Source organism: Filicampus tigris, chromosome 5 (assembly GCF_054856515.1).
Source record: "Filicampus tigris isolate MCC_2025a chromosome 5, RoL_Ftig_1.0, whole genome shotgun sequence".
Taxonomy (NCBI): domain Eukaryota; kingdom Metazoa; phylum Chordata; class Actinopteri; order Syngnathiformes; family Syngnathidae; genus Filicampus; species Filicampus tigris.
This window is the reverse complement of record NC_141221.1, coordinates 22908740-22927695: the sequence shown is the minus strand read 5'-3', so window position 1 is coordinate 22927695 and position 18956 is coordinate 22908740. Positions and strand designations below refer to the sequence as shown.

The 18956-nt window shown below is 41.4% G+C and overlaps 1 protein-coding gene across 4 annotated transcripts in view; it reads right to left on the bottom strand.

The window, feature by feature from the left end:
• Positions 1–18956, bottom strand: part of kat6a (K(lysine) acetyltransferase 6A) — a 39275-nt gene that overhangs the window by 16511 nt on the left and 3808 nt on the right. For 3 of the 4 annotated variants that reach the window (XM_086030301.1, XM_086030299.1, XM_086030300.1), the window contains exons 3-8: positions 7318–7426; positions 6247–6362; positions 4142–4222; positions 3782–3903; positions 1316–1632; positions 163–275 (exon numbers count right to left, since the gene is read on the bottom strand). In XM_086030301.1, coding sequence (XP_085886427.1) covers positions 163–275; positions 1316–1632; positions 3782–3903; positions 4142–4222; positions 6247–6362; positions 7318–7426 — 858 coding nt within the window. Of the gene's footprint in view, positions 1–162; positions 276–1315; positions 1633–3781; positions 3904–4140; positions 4223–6246; positions 6363–7317; positions 7427–18956 lie in introns of all 4 variants that reach the window. The other variant, XM_086030302.1, reaches the window with a different exon arrangement.

Sequence of the window (18956 nt, the reverse complement as noted above, 5' to 3'; positions counted from 1 at the left end):
TTTTTAGCTTAATGCAAGTGTGTATCTATCTGGTCACACTGTGCACGAGTATGTTCCTTAATTGGTGGATTTGCTCATTGCTCATTTGCTTCATCTAGTCTCCACTTATCCCATCTCTGGGAATCAATATACATTTCATATTTTGGCTCATCAATTGGATACCTGTAACGCAAGCTCCTGGATGTGTCTGAACAGCTCAATGTCTTTTTCTGTTAGATTTTCATGGCCAGGTAGTCTGTCATCCTCATCGCGCCAGTCACTGCCTTCTTGATTGTCTGAAGGTGGAAAAAACAAAGTCAAACCATATACGAAGTTAAAAACTCCACAGGAGACACAAACAAGCTTTTGAGGCTTCCTTAAAAAACATCTATGGAAGACATGGAAATATTGTAATACCATTGAAAGAAGAACTAAAGACATTTAAAATCCAAGTACAGAAACAAAATATAGCTAATTAAAAAGAAGGTAGCGCGCAGGCTTAAAAACGGGTCGGGGTGAAAAAGGCTCCAAGTGTACGAACGTACTAGGGTTAGAGGTTCTAGTAACAACAATAATAATAATGATAATACCTCCAAAAACAATAGAGACCTCGCAGCGCTTGCCGCTCGGGCCCCTAATTAAAAGACAGTATCAATGTATAATAAAGTATCTATCGTCACATTGGCACATTATGCTATAAAAGCGGGATTGGGAGGGTTACTTTTAAAATGAATTCCGATACAGTTTCTAGTAGTTAGCTGTTAAAAAATATAGTTAGTTAAGTAATGCGTGAACCGGGCCAGCTCACAAATAGCAAAAATCTGTGTGTAATAGACGCTAGATAGATGGATTGATGGATCGGGCTAGCAACTAGCTCTGTTGTAGCAGGACACCGCAGGATTTTGACAGCTCAAACTTTTCTTTGTAAATGTTATTTGAGATGAATCAGTCTGCAGTTCAGTTCCTCTACCTCCCCTTGACAGTAGAAGTAGACCCGTTTCTTTATTACAAATGAATCCTAAATTCAGTGAGTTGTTTGTGTTTATTTTGGACTTAAATTCTCTATTGCAGTGACTGTTCTACCTTTTGTCAGAAATAAACAAAACATCTTTCTTTCCAATTATATTTCATTGGCTTAATAGAAATTTGATGTATCAAATCTACTAGTGGTATCGATTACTTGGTATTGGTATCGGTGAGTACCCGAGTGTTGATTACCCATACTAGTATCGGTCTGAAAAAAAAGTGGACGCTACGTTCAACTGTAACTTTAAACTATGAATGTTCAAAAGAAGTAAGTAGCCGACAATTCGCGTGAACCAAATAGTCAACATACCCGTCCTGTCATCTCCATCTCCCTTGCGATTGGCTTTCTTTCTGATGCGACACTGCTCCGAGTAGTCCACCACTTCCTGACGTGCCTTGCGACCCTCAGGCGACGGTGTAAAGAATTTTGTGAGTGCATCGATTAATCCCTTCGTCTTGTTGTTGAAGCGAAGACTGCTTTGTGTCAGGTCATCACCGTCCCGCATCGAGAAAAGTAGTCGGTCATCACCAGGGTAACCTTCGCACGAGGAGCTGGACGAGGAATTGGCGGAGGCTGAGCGCTTCCGCCGAGCACGGCCACCAAGTTTCTTGAAGGGCCGCCCCGGCCTGGGTAGACATTGAAGGGTCTAGTTACAATTTTTGTCACGTGGGTACAGAATCCTCCCTGTGAAGCTCCTTATCAATGGCCCTCATTTACTAACGGCGTACTAGTGTTAATTTCGTTAACGAAAATAAAATGTTGTCGACGCACATTTTTCACTGTGTGAAAACTAGAGTAGACGAGACTAAAACTTCCATTAATAAACAATACTGGGACTAAATCAATATGCATATTCTTGGACTAATGAAGATGAGACGAAAATGTAGTTCATTAAATAAAGACTGGCTAAAATCTATGGACATTTCAGTTCCCAAGCAAGACGAGACGAAAATTAATATATGATTTATTGGCGTCGATTACCGCTCACTCGACCAATTTTCTCGCACGATTCACGGCACAATAAAGCTTGGTGGCGAGTTCTCGCGCGTTTCACGGGAACGTAATGCTAGGTCGGAAGGTGGTGAGATGTCGCAGCAAAATAACCACTGCGCAAGAGTGAGGCATAAATGGTCATGCTTTGCACGGGGCCCGGGATAAAGAGAAGACGTGACATTTTGGCTACACTGAAGTGGAGAAAAAAAAAAACAACCTTATGCTTGATTTTAGTTGAAGGGAAGGAACGTGGGCACAAGGTATCTGGGAAAAAAACGGCAAACCTGAAGAGACACGGCACGTCGGTGGTGGTTGTTTATAACGTAACGTTAAAGCAACGGCTATAATGCTCCAACAACAACATTACACCGATGCTGGCTAACCTACTAGCTTTTAGCATGTAGCGATGGTAGACAGTTGTTGATGTACTTGTGTGTGAAGTTGAATTTGTGCTGAGATCGATGTACTGGTTGAGCTACTATGGTTTCAGTTGGATTGCAAGTTTAGTTGCAGCAGACAGAAGAGCACATTTGGAGCTGCAAACGAACTACAGACCACTTGGGCAGCTACACAAGCATGCATGCTAAACACTAAAACGAACTAAAACAGTTCATCTACAAAGTAGATTAAATAATACGCCACAAATAATTCAAAACAACTTTGTGTGTATCAATATCTCTAACTAAAAATGTAAAAGGGTAAAATGATTGTCCTTACTCAAACAAGACTAAAATGCTCAGTTCTGTTGACGAAAACGAGTATGGATGTTTTCTTGGACCACAATAAAGACTAAAATGCCCGACTTATAATTGACTACAACTTGACGAAATGGGATGAGGTTGACTACTAAATGTGTTGAAAACTAACAAGTGCAATTGAATTTGGACTAAAACTGATACTACATTTTAAAATGGCTGCTAAAATTAACACTACTGCATACACACCAATTTGTGCACAAAACGTGAGTATGCGCACGAATGTGTTTCATCAATCTTTGTATTTGAATTTGTGTGTGTTCTGCGAACAAATGTGGAATAGCCTCAGATCATAACATTTACCTTTGACGAACGACAGTCCAAAAGATGTCGCCGGTGAATTGTGACGTATCTCCGACAGGCCGATTTAATCAACAACAAATGCCTCTTTGCTGTGCTATATTTCTGCCTTAATTTCTATTTCAACCGCTTGTTCAGTGTTTTTTTTAATTGATCGGCTCATAAATTATATATTTTTTTTATGTTTTGTGTACAGCACTCTATTTTAAGTTTGGAATTAATTAAAAATGATTGACATTGTCATTATATATTCTCAGGTTCTGTGTTTCAGCAACCTTTCTAATGATACAAATCTTTTGAAGAAAGGATAACGATTGAGAAAGTGATGAATGTTTTGAGGCCATTACTAGCAACTCTTTTTTTTCTCCATCTCGCAACTTTAAACTGCCGTGCATTGGCTGAGATGCGTCAAACGCACCCCTTTTTGGGAAGATGCGAGTGCGGTTTATGCAAATTAGTGTGCAGCGGGCGCACGCTGTCATTTAGGATGAATTCTGATTCATCAGACACATGCACACAGGTGCGAAGACAATGTGATTTTGCATATATGCTCAACTTGTGCGCAGAGTACGAATATTCCTACGCATTTATTAATAAATGAGGGCCAATGCTGTGTTTTGGATAACAAACACACAATATACTGTATATACAGCGAATGAAACAGGGCATGACAAAAATGTTGCTATAATGACATGTTTGCTCTCCAGAACTCAAGGTATTTCTGTACCTGTTTCTGGGCCGTCCAAGTGGTGCATTATAGCGGCGTTTGATTTGTGCTGCCTTTTCGTGTAAAAGATTCTTTCCCTTTTTCCTCGGTTGGCAGATTTGACAGATCCACATGCCTGGGTCAAAAACAAGAACGCAGATTTATTTGACTTGTTTACACGTAGATTGAGAAACAGAAAGAAGCAGAGAAACACATAAAATATTATGACTGTGTTCTAGATTTAATGTTTATGTAATCTAGAAATGCAAGTCTCACCTACTCTTTGAGGCAGATTAGATGAATGATTGACTTTATGGGAGGCTGTGAAGATGCAATAAAGCCACAGGTACAAAGTTAAAGGGGCAGTTCTATTTATTTACCTTTTGGCATCCGCGTGAGGGGAGGATCACAGCACTCCATGTGGAAGCCCCGGTCACATGAATCACAAAATAACATATTATCCTAAACACAGAGACACAAACATGTGTTGATGATTCAACTGCACATGTGATGAAGGAAGCAGAGCCTGATTAAACCCATAACATTAATTTGCTATCCTTTTTATCTTCTAAAATGAAATCACGCTGAATTAAAGGAAGGTTGCTTCCTTTGACTATACAGTAAGTATTCTCTAATAAGGAATCATATTTGCATTGTCCAATCTTTCCTTATAACAGAATTTCCTTATGTGGGAAACGACTACGGTACACATCCTGTATGAATGTGTAACAACACAAGCAATATAATGCAAAAAAAAAAAAAAAAATCCACAAAAAATGTATTAAACAAAAACTACACTATAAAGTACAGGTCTATGAACAAAATACAGCACAGTATAATTTGTTAGATAATTAATTATCCATGGTCCAAATACTGTTGAAAAAATACTGTAACACCAATGCAGTATAGTACCGTATTTAACTACAGTAAACTGTACTGTATTTGAATATTGATGTTTCTCAGACTTGGGAAAAACTTGTATTTTGAGTTGTTGTGTTGGCTTCATTCTTTGCTGTATGAAAATGTTTGTCAGCGTATCATACAGTTTTGTTGCTAATTGCAAGTAATGTCCCGTTGATCATCACTGATGTCTGGTGATTCTTGTGCATACAAAAGGACACGTTCATTTACGCCACTGTACTTCGTCCGATTGAGCAGGCAAATCGCCGGAATCGTAGTGCGCCAGAATCGATTCTTTGTTTTTCAGAATCTCGTACATTTGAGTTTTTCCGACTCCAAGTGTCTCCTGGATGTTTTTTAATTTGTGTCCAGTTTGCTTAATCGGATGCATTTTACTCTCTCTTCCACGGCCATTACCGTACTTCTTCGTTTGGATGCCATGATCTACAGACGAAATGTAAATGAATAAATTTGAAATTTTTTGCAATTTCAGTAAAACGCATGCCAAAGAAGTAACTTACATGTCGCCGTTTAGGTTCCGATGACGGCGAAGCGGTCAAAGTTTTTCCGTAGTATCGAGCAGGAACTGCTTGAGTTTGCGCTACTGTGGGCTTTTTTATGGGTTACGGGTTCTGGATACAATACCGGGACTTCCGTGGTAAGGAATCGATTGTTAATGTAATGTAGTAGTAGAACATTTAATTCCATCCTTTTTTTTTTCCCCCCCGAGTGAGGGAATTTCCGTTTGATCCGATGATGGCGGAGCGGTCAAAGTTTTTTCTAGTATGGAGCGGGGACTGCTTCAGTTTGAGCTTCTGCGGGCTTCTCTATGGCTTCCCGGTTCCGGATACCGGAACTTCCGTTGTGAGGAATCGCTCGTTAATGTAATATAGTGGTAGAAAATGTAATGCATACGTTTTTTTTCCGGGTGAGGGAATTTCCGTTTGACAGAGATCCGTAGGTGGGAATACTTACTGTATATGGAAACGCTTTGCGCTTCCTGTACAGTAAGCGGCAGTGTGCAACAAAGACCTGTAATCCGCCAATTATCCAAGAAGAAGGAGAAAACGACAACGACAACCATCATTCATAGACAGGAGTAGGAGGGGATTGGATTCCATCCTTGGCCACAAATGTGGAGCGGTTAACCTGAACGCTTTTAATTATACATGGTGGAGTGATGTCAAGGACAGACAAATTAAATAAGTGGAAAAAGTAATAAACCTGCACCTCTGCTTCATTATTTAATTGCACTGGATATTTAGATGTAACAAATAACAGTTCCAATGCATTCATTCATGAAAATGTTTCCTTTTATTTTCGATACGTCAACCTATTGTGTGATAAAAACAACAACAAAATCCTTGAAAATAATAGGTGCTTGGTTGTGTGTCTTTGAATTACAGCGATGTCTCGCTTCATACATCTGAATAACAATGAAGAAGGAAGCTGGACAAAAATAGCTCAATCTCAGAACTACAGATACAGTATGACTACCATCATCTCTAGCTGGCTCTGAAGCAAAGAACAGAGCCTTCACTGGCACTGCTCCTCTGCCACTTTGTCATATTCGCTCATCCACTCACCGCATTCTTGCCTTGATCCTGACAGCTGCTGCAGGTTTTGCATTCGATGCACTGCCACCACAGTGCCTTGACTCTCACCGTGAGCTCTGGGGAGAACTTGAGACAGGACGGGTGGCCTGCAGACAGTTAGAAGTGCATGCACAAACACGTACATCATTGACTTGTGGATGCTGACTGACAGTGGTGACCCACTTAAATCATTATAGAAGGAGCGGGGGGAAAAGCATTTGGATTCGAAACGCTCACTAAATCCAATGTGCCCGGCACTGCATTCAAACAAATGACATGCTGTCAGAGCTTCGCTTTGGTTTTGCTTGATGTGCAGCCAGTGAGAAACCTGCTGCAGATAAAGGGGGATAACAGGGGCTTCGCTCGGCATAAAGCTCTGCTGTGGCACAGGGCCCCTACTAAAGTAGTCCGCAGCCCGGCCCGGTCTGTGGACCACTCGGTACTGGGTCACAGGGAGATATTTAAAAATAATAAGTTCTGTAGTGATGCATACAGTATATGCCCCAATTGCACATTATCACCATGGCAGGAATGTAACGGATGGTTGCCGGTCCACGAAATATCAGTCGGACCCTGAACCAGTCCGTGGCAGAAAAAAAGGTTGGGGCCCTTTTGGGGACTGCCCTACTACAACTCCCTCCACACTTCCACACTTCCACCCCCCCACACACACACTACGAGGGGTGTATTAAGAGTTTTAAGCATTGTGTATAAGAAGCGTCGATGCATGGTCAAATCTATGATTTTTGGAAAGTTCAACCTTTTGTAAGTATTCCTACCAGATTTTTAGATTCTAACATGTTTCTTATAGTTTTTACAGAATTTTGAATAGGCAAGAGTCAAGGATTCAATGAAAAATGGAGAAAACAGAAATTTGTGCCGATTCAAACTTGTTCCCCATCCACCTTATTCGCCGAATCTGGCCCCCGTTGACTTCCATCTTTTCCCCAAATGAAAAAAGGTATCGGGTAAGAAAAAGTGGTATCGCACCATCCCTAATATACATACATAGGTTCCGCATGCACACAGCTTTTAAAAAAAAAAATGTTAACAGACACTCACCACTGTTGCCACAATCTGCACAGGAGATGAGCTCCTCAGGCTTCTTATCGCGATTCTGCTCCTTGGTCCCCAAACAGAAGCTGCAGATGGGGATGGGCTCAGCCACCGGCTAGAGGGAGAAAGTAAAGACTGTGGGTAAACGTTACCGGGGTCAATATACAGGTGAAAACAAAGGGATGCGTGCTCTACATGGATGAGTGATGCTGTGTGTGTACACCAATGACTGCCCTGATATATGAGCTTGTATCGAGACCTGTCACTTTAACGATTACTATATTGCCTTATCGTTTGTTAAATAAAATAGACATGGCAGGTTTTTCCAGACTTGACAAATTGTCATTTACATGTGTGTGCTGACATACGTCATCAACACTCAGTTGCACTTATTTCGCTCCCACTCTTCTCACAGCTTGCCGCTGTAGGAGGAAGGACTCACCCACACTCACACAAGGAGACTGACTGCATGAACAGTGTCAAAGTAGAGAGAAAGAAGGAATTGGCGCACATGAAGCAAACGTTTTCCGGCAGTTGTAGTTTTGCAATTACAGAAATTTGAGGGGCATAAAAAAAATAAATTCCAAGCCTAATGCCACAGTGGGAACATTTTGGCTTCAAGACAAATGGATGTGGAGCAGCCAGTTAACATCGAGACATTATGTTGCAACACAACGAACCACCAAGTCCATTTAAAACACAACCATCCCACCCACTTTCTTCAGCTGTAAACAAAAAACACAGCACGTAGGGCCGTCAATTTCCCGACAGCTTGCAATCATAACGCCTTACAGATAATGCTACTCGCTTTATAGCCAAAAAGATGCAGCCATGCAACACTGTTGAGGAACCAGCGTTTAAAGGAATGCTGCAGACTTTTTGATAGACAATACAAACGTTACATTCTCCAAACACCCATCCAGCCTTGTACACAGGTCAAAGAGGACATTCTGAAAGAGATAAGACCTGATTTTAGTCTGCCAGTACAGATGTGGTTGTTTGCCATTTGTCAATATTTGGAATTTAAATTTAGATACAATTTTAAATATCGAATCAAAAATTGTTCATCGGAAATAGTTTTGACTCGAACATCAATTCAGTATACAATCATGACCCCAAAAATCTACTTTGACATGGTCACAATGGCCGGGGATCGATCCCACAACCTTCAGGTTGGGAAACGACCACTCTACCACTGAGCTACGCCCCCTTCCCTCTTCGAATGTCTTGGTGGGAGGAACCAGAAAAAAAATTGTCCATTCAAAACCATTGTACGTACAATGATTATTCAAAATCATTCAATGAACAAATCATTAATTGTACATACAATGATTTTGTATGCAATAATTTCCAAAAACAGCGATCAATCGGCACCGAAATCTTTGTGGACATCTCTACTTATGCCCACCTTCAACCTCTTTCTTTGGTAAGCCCGGAAGATTTGAACACAAGGCGTTCCAAGAAGGTTTTTCGTAAGCTTAATTGTTGACAGGTCATTAAATCATTTAAATCTATAAGGGTTATAGCTTGACTTAATCTTTTTCCAAATCCATCAACAGGAGGTACGTTCTCCACTGCCTGAATGAAAATGAAGCGCCTTAAACTGCTTCAGAAAAAAAAAGTCCATCCATGCATCCATTTTCTGCAACACCCTATCCTGACGTGCCGGATTTTTCAAAGTCAGACCTCCGGGGCTTGTCACGCAGCTGCATATCTGAAATTGACGAACTCGAACAGGCCACTTGCACCGCGACACTAAGCTGCATCTCTGGCCAGGCAGAATTACTGTTTGCCCCGCTACGGCTGTATGAACGTCGGGCGACCGTGGCACAGAGATCCGGGAAGAGGGCGACAGCAGTGCAAGCTCCTTGGCTGCCTGACCAGCAGCGAACGCGGAGCTATTTGGCTGCCTGGACGGCGGGTGTCCGCAACACGAAGCCGCATGTCTGGATGGTTTCATTGCAGTGGTGTTAGCGGGAGATATGTCGGCTTGCCTGCCTATGGAGTCTAACAAAACTTTAGTGTCACTACTACTACTACTGGTACTCTGTATCAGCCAGTGTTGTTTTCGTTAAGTATGATGAAATTATTTCGTTAATGCACCTTTTCTTCACGACGATAACGAGATGATGACGAGCTAAACATGGCTTTTTGATGACTAAAATATGATAGGCGTTTTCGTTGATGAGACGAGACTGGATGAAATTGTTAGGGTGTAAGCTGTCAGACGTTCAAAATGCATGACATCCCCTCCAATTGTGCATGTAATCTGTCTGTCAAAAAAATCTCAGCATTGCTGCTGCAACCTATCCTTGTTTGGCCACGCCCACCACCTGGCCGGCACGGACAGAGCACACACACACACCGGCGCAACAAAACACGTCTGCGGTCATCAGTCACACACGCTACTGACACGCTTTTGTTGAGTCTTTAGCGCTACAGGTGACCTCAGTCGTGGCCGTCGAATAGGGCAAGAGTCATTTTAGAGAGAAGCGCTTTCCTCAAACTCAGCTTGCTAGCAGCAAGCTGTTAGTACAGAATACAGGTATGTTACTGTGATAGAGTTTGTACGTGTGATATTGCACTCGGGACAGGAGTCCCCTCGAGTCTGTGTTGTTAAAACATTGTTTTTATTTTGCTCATTTATTTTACTTAGTGTTGTTTGTTTCATATTAAGTGTTCCTCATCCATTGCTCATATTTTGGGCATGTGTATGTTCACTGCATTTGAGCAGGTTGCCCCAAAAAAAAAGTTTAAGTTTTCGGTTTATTTTGGAGTAATGAGCATCGATTCCACTGTTACCACTTTATCTGTGTGTAATGCATAATCTTTAGTAGATCAGAAAGTCTTTGCTATTGGTTGTGCTATCTAGACTAAAATCTTTTGGAGTATTTGTCGACTAAAACCTTTTTTTAGGGGGAGTTTTCATAGACTAAAACTATCACGACTAGGAATGACTGTGACTAAAACCAATGAGCATTTTTGCCCAAAAGACTAAGACTAAATTTAAATGCCTGCCAAAAACAACACTGGTAGAGTGGTACCTCTACTTGCGAAATTAATTGGTTCTGGAATAAATTTCTTAAGTAGAACATTTTGTAAGTAGAGATGTGTTTTCCATGTAAATGTCCTAATCCGTTCCAAGCCCCCCCAATATTCAGACATAAATGTTTTATAAAGAATAAAAATGCATAAAAAAAAACAACCATGTAACAAATATATGTTACAATTAGATTATTGCACAATAAATGAGAGTTGTGCATAATGTAAAATACAAAGCATAGAGTAAAGAATAAAAATGATGGTCGTTTACCTTTTAAGATCCTCATCACTTTTTGCCCTCTTTGGTTCATTTCTCAGAAGTGTTTTTTGCCTGGCGTTTTGTAAAGAAATGATAATGTGGCGACTGTCGATTACGGTCATATTCTTTGGCGAGGTCAACCAAACGCGTCCCTATTTCATATTTTTTCTATTATCTCTTGCTTTGTTTGTACCACTGTATCAGGAAGCGCTCAAGTACTTGTGCTCTGTCTGGAAAAAAGGGCTCTCTGCGGAAACCTAATCTTGACAAATGTGCTATGAGGTGATAAACTGTGGATTTTGCATCTGTGTGTGCATCTTTGAATTCAAAATAATCAACTCATCAATTCAAAACAACAAATTCAGGGTTGATAAAAATCAAGATGAAAACAGGTTTGACACTTTCAATGTTGCTTGAACACCTTTACGAATGTCTGCACTTGCATGGCTGTAGAGGCAGGGGCAGCGAGGAGACAAGAGGCGGGAGCTTGATTTATTGGATTAATTTTCTTCAGACTCAGGCACCTTCTTACTGGCTCCACTAACCCCACCTCTACTAACCCAGCCACCCCAGCACAAGGTGAGAGAGGCAATGCAAGTGGGTGTCAGGAAAAGGAGGTCAACAATTAAACGAGGGCTGTAAAGAATACACAGCCAAAAGAGGGGTGAATTAGACATGCTAAATTTGTAATGTAGTAGCAGAGAAAACAACAGTTATTCAAGTATTGAACACAAGCTTACATATTATGTCCTTAAACAGTGCTTAAATGTCAGGAAAAAATGAAGTAGGGAAGAGTGGGGTGGGACAAAAAGATCACAAATTCTGTATGGTAGGAAAAGGCAGGAGAGACCCACACCTCAGACATTGCACCCATTCACTGCCAAGTGGGCCAACAGCGCATAAGTAAACAAACTGAGCCAGCAACGCAGCTTCCCAGACATCTCGTTTAGAGAAGCACATTGCAGCTTGGTTTCACCCTACTAATTGCAACTGCAAATAAATCTAATGTAAATAAATAAACTGTAAATAAAATGTACATGTCTCTGGTGATACTAAAAAATGAAAAGCTAATCCCCTCACGATGACAGGGATTTTCAGTCATTGCAACACAAACTTCGAATTCCTCCTTGGACAATTTTGCTCTCTGGTTCAGCATTTAATACCTGTATATCAACATGTATACTGCTTATGTAAATATACATTTCCGCAAATCAACAGGCCAGTGGAATCAAGTACAGTGGCTGGCATTTCACATTACATGTCTATTATAAGATGACGGTTTGTGTTAGGCATTGTGGTCCTTTATTCAATTTCGGCAATATCCAGTGACAAACTGTGACCCTACGCCAAAACGATAATCCTCACAACTTTTACCAGTAAACTAGCTATATTAACTTGTGGATTTAGACTTGAAATGTCACCTCAGTGTTGCTACAAGTACTGCACATATGTGCAAACATCAACAGCCACTTAGGTCTGACATGCCATGCACGAAAACATTTAGGACAGTGGTTGACAAGTAGCAGACCATAACTGGCGATATGGGGTGGGCGATATGGGCAAAAAAAAAAATATCTTGATATTTTTTCCCAAAACTTGATAACGATGATTTGGCGATATTCTACCAAAAAATATTTTAAATCTGCACTTGCTTCACAGACCAATTGTGGGTCGACAGCGTTTGTGAACAATATCTCTTTTAATTTGCTAAATACAGCTTCTGCATAACTTAATGATATTCTACGGCAATATTTAACAATGAAGAACAAACAATTATGTATGGATTTACATTGATTTTTGGGAATATTTATGTCATTTACATGTCTCTGCTGTTATTCCATAATGATATGACATTTTGAGCTGCAGTAAGTACTGGTGTGCCACTGCCAACTACGAGAGCAATCAGAAGGAGAACAAGGTGTTAACTACAGCAATCGGAATGGGAAAAAAAATATTTTAGGTGACGTGTGGCGGAAGTGTCACCCAGCGAGAGGAAAAAAAGACGTCGTCATGACAACACCCATTTTAATACATTGGCCAGCGTATTCAGAATAAAATTGAATAACAAAACTGCAATTTACAGAAAAGTGCGTTTTCCCACTTATTCATCACTGTGATATGTAGACTTGTGACTTTATTCATGTTTGGGTGTATCCTGGCGTCACATTAATAAGCCACCGTAGTTTGTGCAACATGCCTCGGGAATACAGGCTAGTTATGAATGATGCGGACTAAAAACGTGTAAACTTAATGTTAACTGATCATTAGGGATGTCACGTTTGACTTGCTCATTAAAGTACTAAGTGTGTAAGTGCGTGCGTTTATATTTGTTGGTTCAACTCAGCGACTGTTTTCTAAGTGTGTGTGTTTAAGCTTTTGTTTAGTGTGCTTGCGCGGTCGCCACATTTTCCTCGTAATCCATATGGCTCGTGGTGCAATAGAATTGAACTTCACGGTGATCGTTTTGGCACATCTAACAATTTTATTCCCACCGACGTCAGTCATGTCAACCCCAAACCATTTACAGACTACAGACGACGTGGACTCGTGCCCGCTATGAATCGGATTCCTGCTCGACACTCTGTTTGAAACAGCGCGGACAGAGTCACATGACCGGGTCCTGCCCGCTGAGTTGACGAATGACTATCACTTGCTCCTCCTCTGCCGTCAATGCACACTGATTTTCAACATTTCCTCATACTTTGCGGCCGTCGACTGACTTGAGTCGTTATGCTTTCAGACGCAGTATTAATACAGTACTCGATAATGTAAAATTACACATCGTGAAAGCAAGATTGACGATGATATCGACAACGATACATATCGTCCACCTCTAATGCAAAGTATTTTTATCATTCTGTTCATCGATGGAGTAATTGATAGAATAATCGACCATAAAACATTTGTGATTGACAGCCCTACTCTTTTCCTTAAAAATCCAGGCAAACCAAACAAGAGCTAAATCGAAATAACTGCATCAATTGGAGCAGGCTGAGTGCTCTCCAGCATTACCTCTACAGATGTGTACCATACTGACTCCATTTGTAGGCTGGTGAAGTTATAAAGGCCTCACAGAGTTGAATTTACCATCCCAAATGTCATTCATGTCATAGATAACATACAGCTAAAGTTAACTATATGGGCGCAAAATAATGTTGTTTCTAGAGACTTTAAAGGCTTTTTTATACTCCTGCAGGCGACGTCCATGAGCACGTCACTGCGGAAATGCCGCACGCAGTTTGTCTTTATACTCGCGCGCAACCCACACGCGTTGTTTTGAAAATGTGTTGCAGTTTCACTCCAAGTCTGGGGTCGTCGCTACGGCTGATACTGACAATGACAGCGCTGACAGAATTTCCTCAGCCTTTTATGGCCAATTCCGGTCAGCATTTTTACAGCCGAGCAACGATCAAAAGGACAGCGACAACAATGGATATCGTGCCTGCTACAACAAAGATACCTAGATGACCAAAAAAAATCTTTAAGAGATAACTCAATGCATTTCAGTTACCGTCAATTAAATATGGATTTTCGCTATGGCCCGGTCCCTCAACATGTCCACCATCAATACATCAAGACTACTAAACAACGTCAGCAGCCCAATTCACTTCATTTTTCCTGGCAGTAGTTACGACCCATTAATCCACAAGACATTATTCCTCGCAATAATCCTTAAAAGGTTCTATTTATTTGTAATTTTTTTAATTGCATGTTTTGAAAGCAGCTAAAAAATAATTTTAAAAAAAAGTTCCGCTCGATTAAATAAAAGTTTTATTTTCAAATCATACTCCTTGTTTCATTTTCTCCTTTACTTCTTTGGCTTGTGGCAAAGATCACTCACTAAACATTGGAAAAAATTCAATAAAATATTTTTGTTTATGCTCCGAAAACAGTACACATTATTTAAACAAACATATCACTGCATCTTGTGATGGAATCGGTCATTAAATTTTAACTCTGTGATTGGTGATAGGCCCTAAAAATCCTGATCATGTAAAGCCTGCGCAATTCTCACATAAAGTTGTGGCCATTCGGCTTTTGGTTGAAATTTTAGGATCAAACTTAAGTGGACTATAATATTTACAGGTGAACTGATTTCAACCTTTTCTAAACTGAGAAACTGAACTCTCCAGCTGTTCAGTGTGTTCGTACTTTGTGCACAACTTGCTGTTCTCTAACAAGGAGCTGAATGGCAAAATTCACAACAGTTGTTTGCCCCATGAATGGACCAATAGATTTCCAACGACAGCCAAGTCTATGACACTCTTTGACTTTTCCAGTCTCTGCAACCCGCTAATGACGCTCAGTGACCAATTCCCTCTCAGAACATCCTGTTTCACATTGCAAATGTATGTTGATCAATCATTAGGTGTCGTCATGGTCTCAGTGTCAAAATGTGATATTGACATCGCGTGGCACAGTTGGTCATTGATTTAATTTTTTTCTCAGTTTAGAAAAGGTCAAATTCAGTTTACCTGTAAAGGTTATGGTGCAATTGAGGTTCATCCTGAAATTTAAACCGCAAGCCGAATAGCTTTTTGTGACTATAGTAAGAACCTGTTTGAACCATATTAGTGATATACTTCAAGATGTGACAAAACACTGCTTGGTGATTATATTTTCTTTTATATTTACCAGCCAAGAAAAGCTTGAAACTGTTTTAAAGATTAATAGAATATCAAAACAGTTTCCAATTATTGTTAACACCTCTAATCCACATTTTGAGCTAGCTTCCTCGATTGCCTTCATTAAGTGACGTGCAGTGCGCTACATACAAGAACACTCCGCACTTATTTATTTCAACCAAAGGCACACTTAGACATATTGTTAAGTACTGTCATAAGTTTTTGTCGTGCTATCGTTTCAGTACTGACATCAGCATTGATACATGCAGGTATAGTATCAATGTCAAAATGTTGGTATTGTGACAACACTAGTGGATACAACTGTAATTTGCAGATGAATGGATGAAAATGGTCAAATGGAATGGACAAGTGAACCATGAAAATGTTTAATAAAAAGACAATTCAAAAAAAACAAACACTGCAGGCATCTGTTCAATACTTGCACACAATTCACTTTCTGAGATCTGCAATATCTGTGTACTTTTTTGGTGTGCGCCGGATTCAGATGTTACCCTGAACAGAGTTGATCAAACAAAGCACTAAACAGAGCAATCGTTCCCGGGTTTATTTCAACCAAACCAAATGTGCATAATGTGACCAAAAAGTGTCAACATTCTCACCTGCAAAACACGTTTTAGAAAATACAGCACTAGCAGAACAAACTGGTGCATGTGCACATTGTTTGGATATAAATTAATTTGTAGTGTTTTTGCAGCTCTGTATGAATTGGGTCGTTTAACAGCACTGCTGTCTGTATGCAAAGTCTTTCAAAACCCCCAAAAAAGAAGAAAACTACTGTTTTGTGTGTAAGCGTACCTGTTTGTGTTTCAGGCTCTAAAATGCAACGTAAACAAACAGCCAAAAACACATTTTAGGATTTGACAATTTGGCATTGTGCAAATCTAAAAGTTTCCCAAAACCCTTTCTGGCATGATGGGAGTTGAAAAAACGCTGTCTGTCACAAGGTTTAAGCTTTTCCTGGAAAAATGAACCTACTCCAATGCATATTCAACAGAATAACTACAATACAATTGATGAAGGTATTTTGTTGGCACCCAACTAAGCCATCTTCCCAACATTCCTGTGTTGTGAATCCAACCTACTAAATGGTTCCATCCTACCCACAAACGCACTAACTTCTCTCATGTGGCTAATACAATTGTGTAGCTGGGATGTGTATAGAAGAGAAGAAAAACAACAAAGTGGCGGGAAGCATTTAAGGCATATAATCAATGTCCGAGGGCCGCTGTGTATTCAGTCAAACATGGCAAATGATGTCTTAACCTTGAGCAAGCAGGCGTAACGTGTGCATGGCATCAAATAGACAGATTGGGGAGGGTGATCCAATAAGTGGAATTGATTATGCAAGATAAGTGTATCAATTAGTGTTCATAATAAACAATGTAGCTTCTGCATCACCGCCAACAACCAAAAGCAAGCAAAAGCGCAGAGCGAATGAAATAACCAATCCAGTTACATGGTCTGGTCAGTGGCCCATTTTGGAGGGAAGTCACTGCATGTGTGTGTGCGAGTGGCTTTTTCACACGTCCTCACCGTGACACTGCACGTCGACATCGAGAACTCTGGTTCACCCCACTCCAGCTGTTGGGAAGAGGGCAATCGCAGGGCAGGGAGATCGCTCTTGCCTATTATGACGGGATGAACATCATGCACACAACTATGTAATCACACAGCTCCACGCACAAAGGCTCCGCGTCAAAGCCCATCCCACCTAATGGCCAAAGCTTCATACTGCTAACGGGTGCTCAGGGAGGCAATGAGGTTTGCAGTCTATATATCCATGACCCCTGGTTGACTTCGATCCCCGTTCACCTCCCCCTTCATGACCTGGCAATGGCACCCTATTAGATGGGGGGAGTGGGGTGGTGGGGACAGACGGACGGGTATGGGATCTCGTTGAATGGTGCACTCTGACACAAACACCGGAGAATTGACTACGCAAATCTCACAAATGGGGTCAGGGATGGTGCTTAGCAATTTGTTTTGATTTTTTTTTTTTTCTCCCTTCCCCAACTTCCCTCAAAGCCTCTCTCTCCTCTTCTCCTTGAGGAATCATAACTGCAGGCGATCATGCGAGGCAATGATGCGCCACTGGAAGGCTGTGAAAACTGGAGGGCGATCGTGCAGTGGCCTGCGGCTGTTGCACACACTGTTTGAAAGCAGTCAGCTCATGTTGTCTAACATAATAGGTGCAAACAAATCTAACATCACGGACAGTCACACACTGACGCATCAATAACAGGGCTACTTTAAAACAAGAAGTGAGGAACTTAAAATCTACAACTCAACACGTGAATAAACTTTTTTTTTTTTTTAAATCATGAAAAGAGCTAGATTTTGTAAGTTATTTTCTAAAAGGTAATTCGTGGGGCAGCAAGGTAATCACCAGCTGAGTCAGAGAAGAAGCTTGATCTCTGCTCGTCTTCAGAGGAGCACCATTCGCAGCTAAGCAGGTCACTGTGTTAAGGCCCTGACACACCAAACCGACGTCGGGGGTCGTTAAGCGTCGTTGCGTCTTTAAGCGCCGTCTGATTGTTGTAGTGGCCACCGTCGTAGTGTCGTAACCCGTCTGTAAACGTCTTGGGGGTGTTTACGTATGTTGAATCGGCGTCGCCAGTCGTGACATTTGGTCACTCTGATTGGCTCTTAGCTAGCAAATCAGCGCGCGGCGCACCAACAGGAAGTGACAAAGGTGGAAAAACAGTGAGCACGCCTCCGTTGCCTTAATCTTACATGTACAAGAGGGAGGGTTGACAATGTAAGTATTTCACAATACCGTGTCAAGAACGTGATGGTTTGCTTTGCGTGGGAGTTCATCGTGAGCGAAGAATAGAGCTGAATGCATTGTTTACGTTGTTATAATCCGGCCAACAGCTTTCCAGTTGGAGTTTTCTAACCATGACAAATGGTGACTACCGCCGATGGTATGGAAGGGTATTACATCTGATGCATGCGCAGAAGGTACTTTAATGGTCAGCGTCGCTGTCTGTCGTTGCGGTGTATTCCTCCAGCGTGACGTGCCGACAGCCGGCCGGACGCCACAGGGGGCAAGCATCTGTCACTGTTGGCCAGCGTCTTTTTGGTGTATCAGGGCCTTTACACAGACTCCTTATGAGTGCATCCTACTTTCTTGGCTAATCCTTTTTCGCGCCTGCATGCTGCCTTCAAGGAAGCTGGGTGCTCGCAAAGGCATGTTCACACCCACAAAGGGCACAGATAAGACGGGAGCCAGTCAAAACAGTAGCATGGAGCAGTCTAAGTCCTCCAAGATGTGCCGTATGCACTGGTTAGCAGGTGACAGGCCACTAAGCTAGTTGGAAAAAGAAAATAAAGAGTGTGAATACTCTGCCAAAGTTTGTTTTCGGGCATACATCAGAATGTTCTCATAGCTTGTATTTCTTCGTCATTTGTGTGTACATGTCCCTGGCTCTAAGAAGCAGAGGTTCGTAACCGACTGTTCTCTCTCTCTCTCTCTCTGATCAGGTTACAAAAGTGGGTGTGTTCCCGCTTTCCTCTGTCGCCTGCATGTCTGCCTCTCCCGCGCTCTACAGCTCATTCTGCCTCTCTTGCTTTCTTCTCACTCCATGTCTCTGTTCCGCTCTCTCTCTCTCTTTCAGAGCTGTGTGGTTTACATCACCCAGCCTCATATGGCACCACTATGCACTCCGCTGTTCTCTTTGGCTCAACTGTGTTCGTCC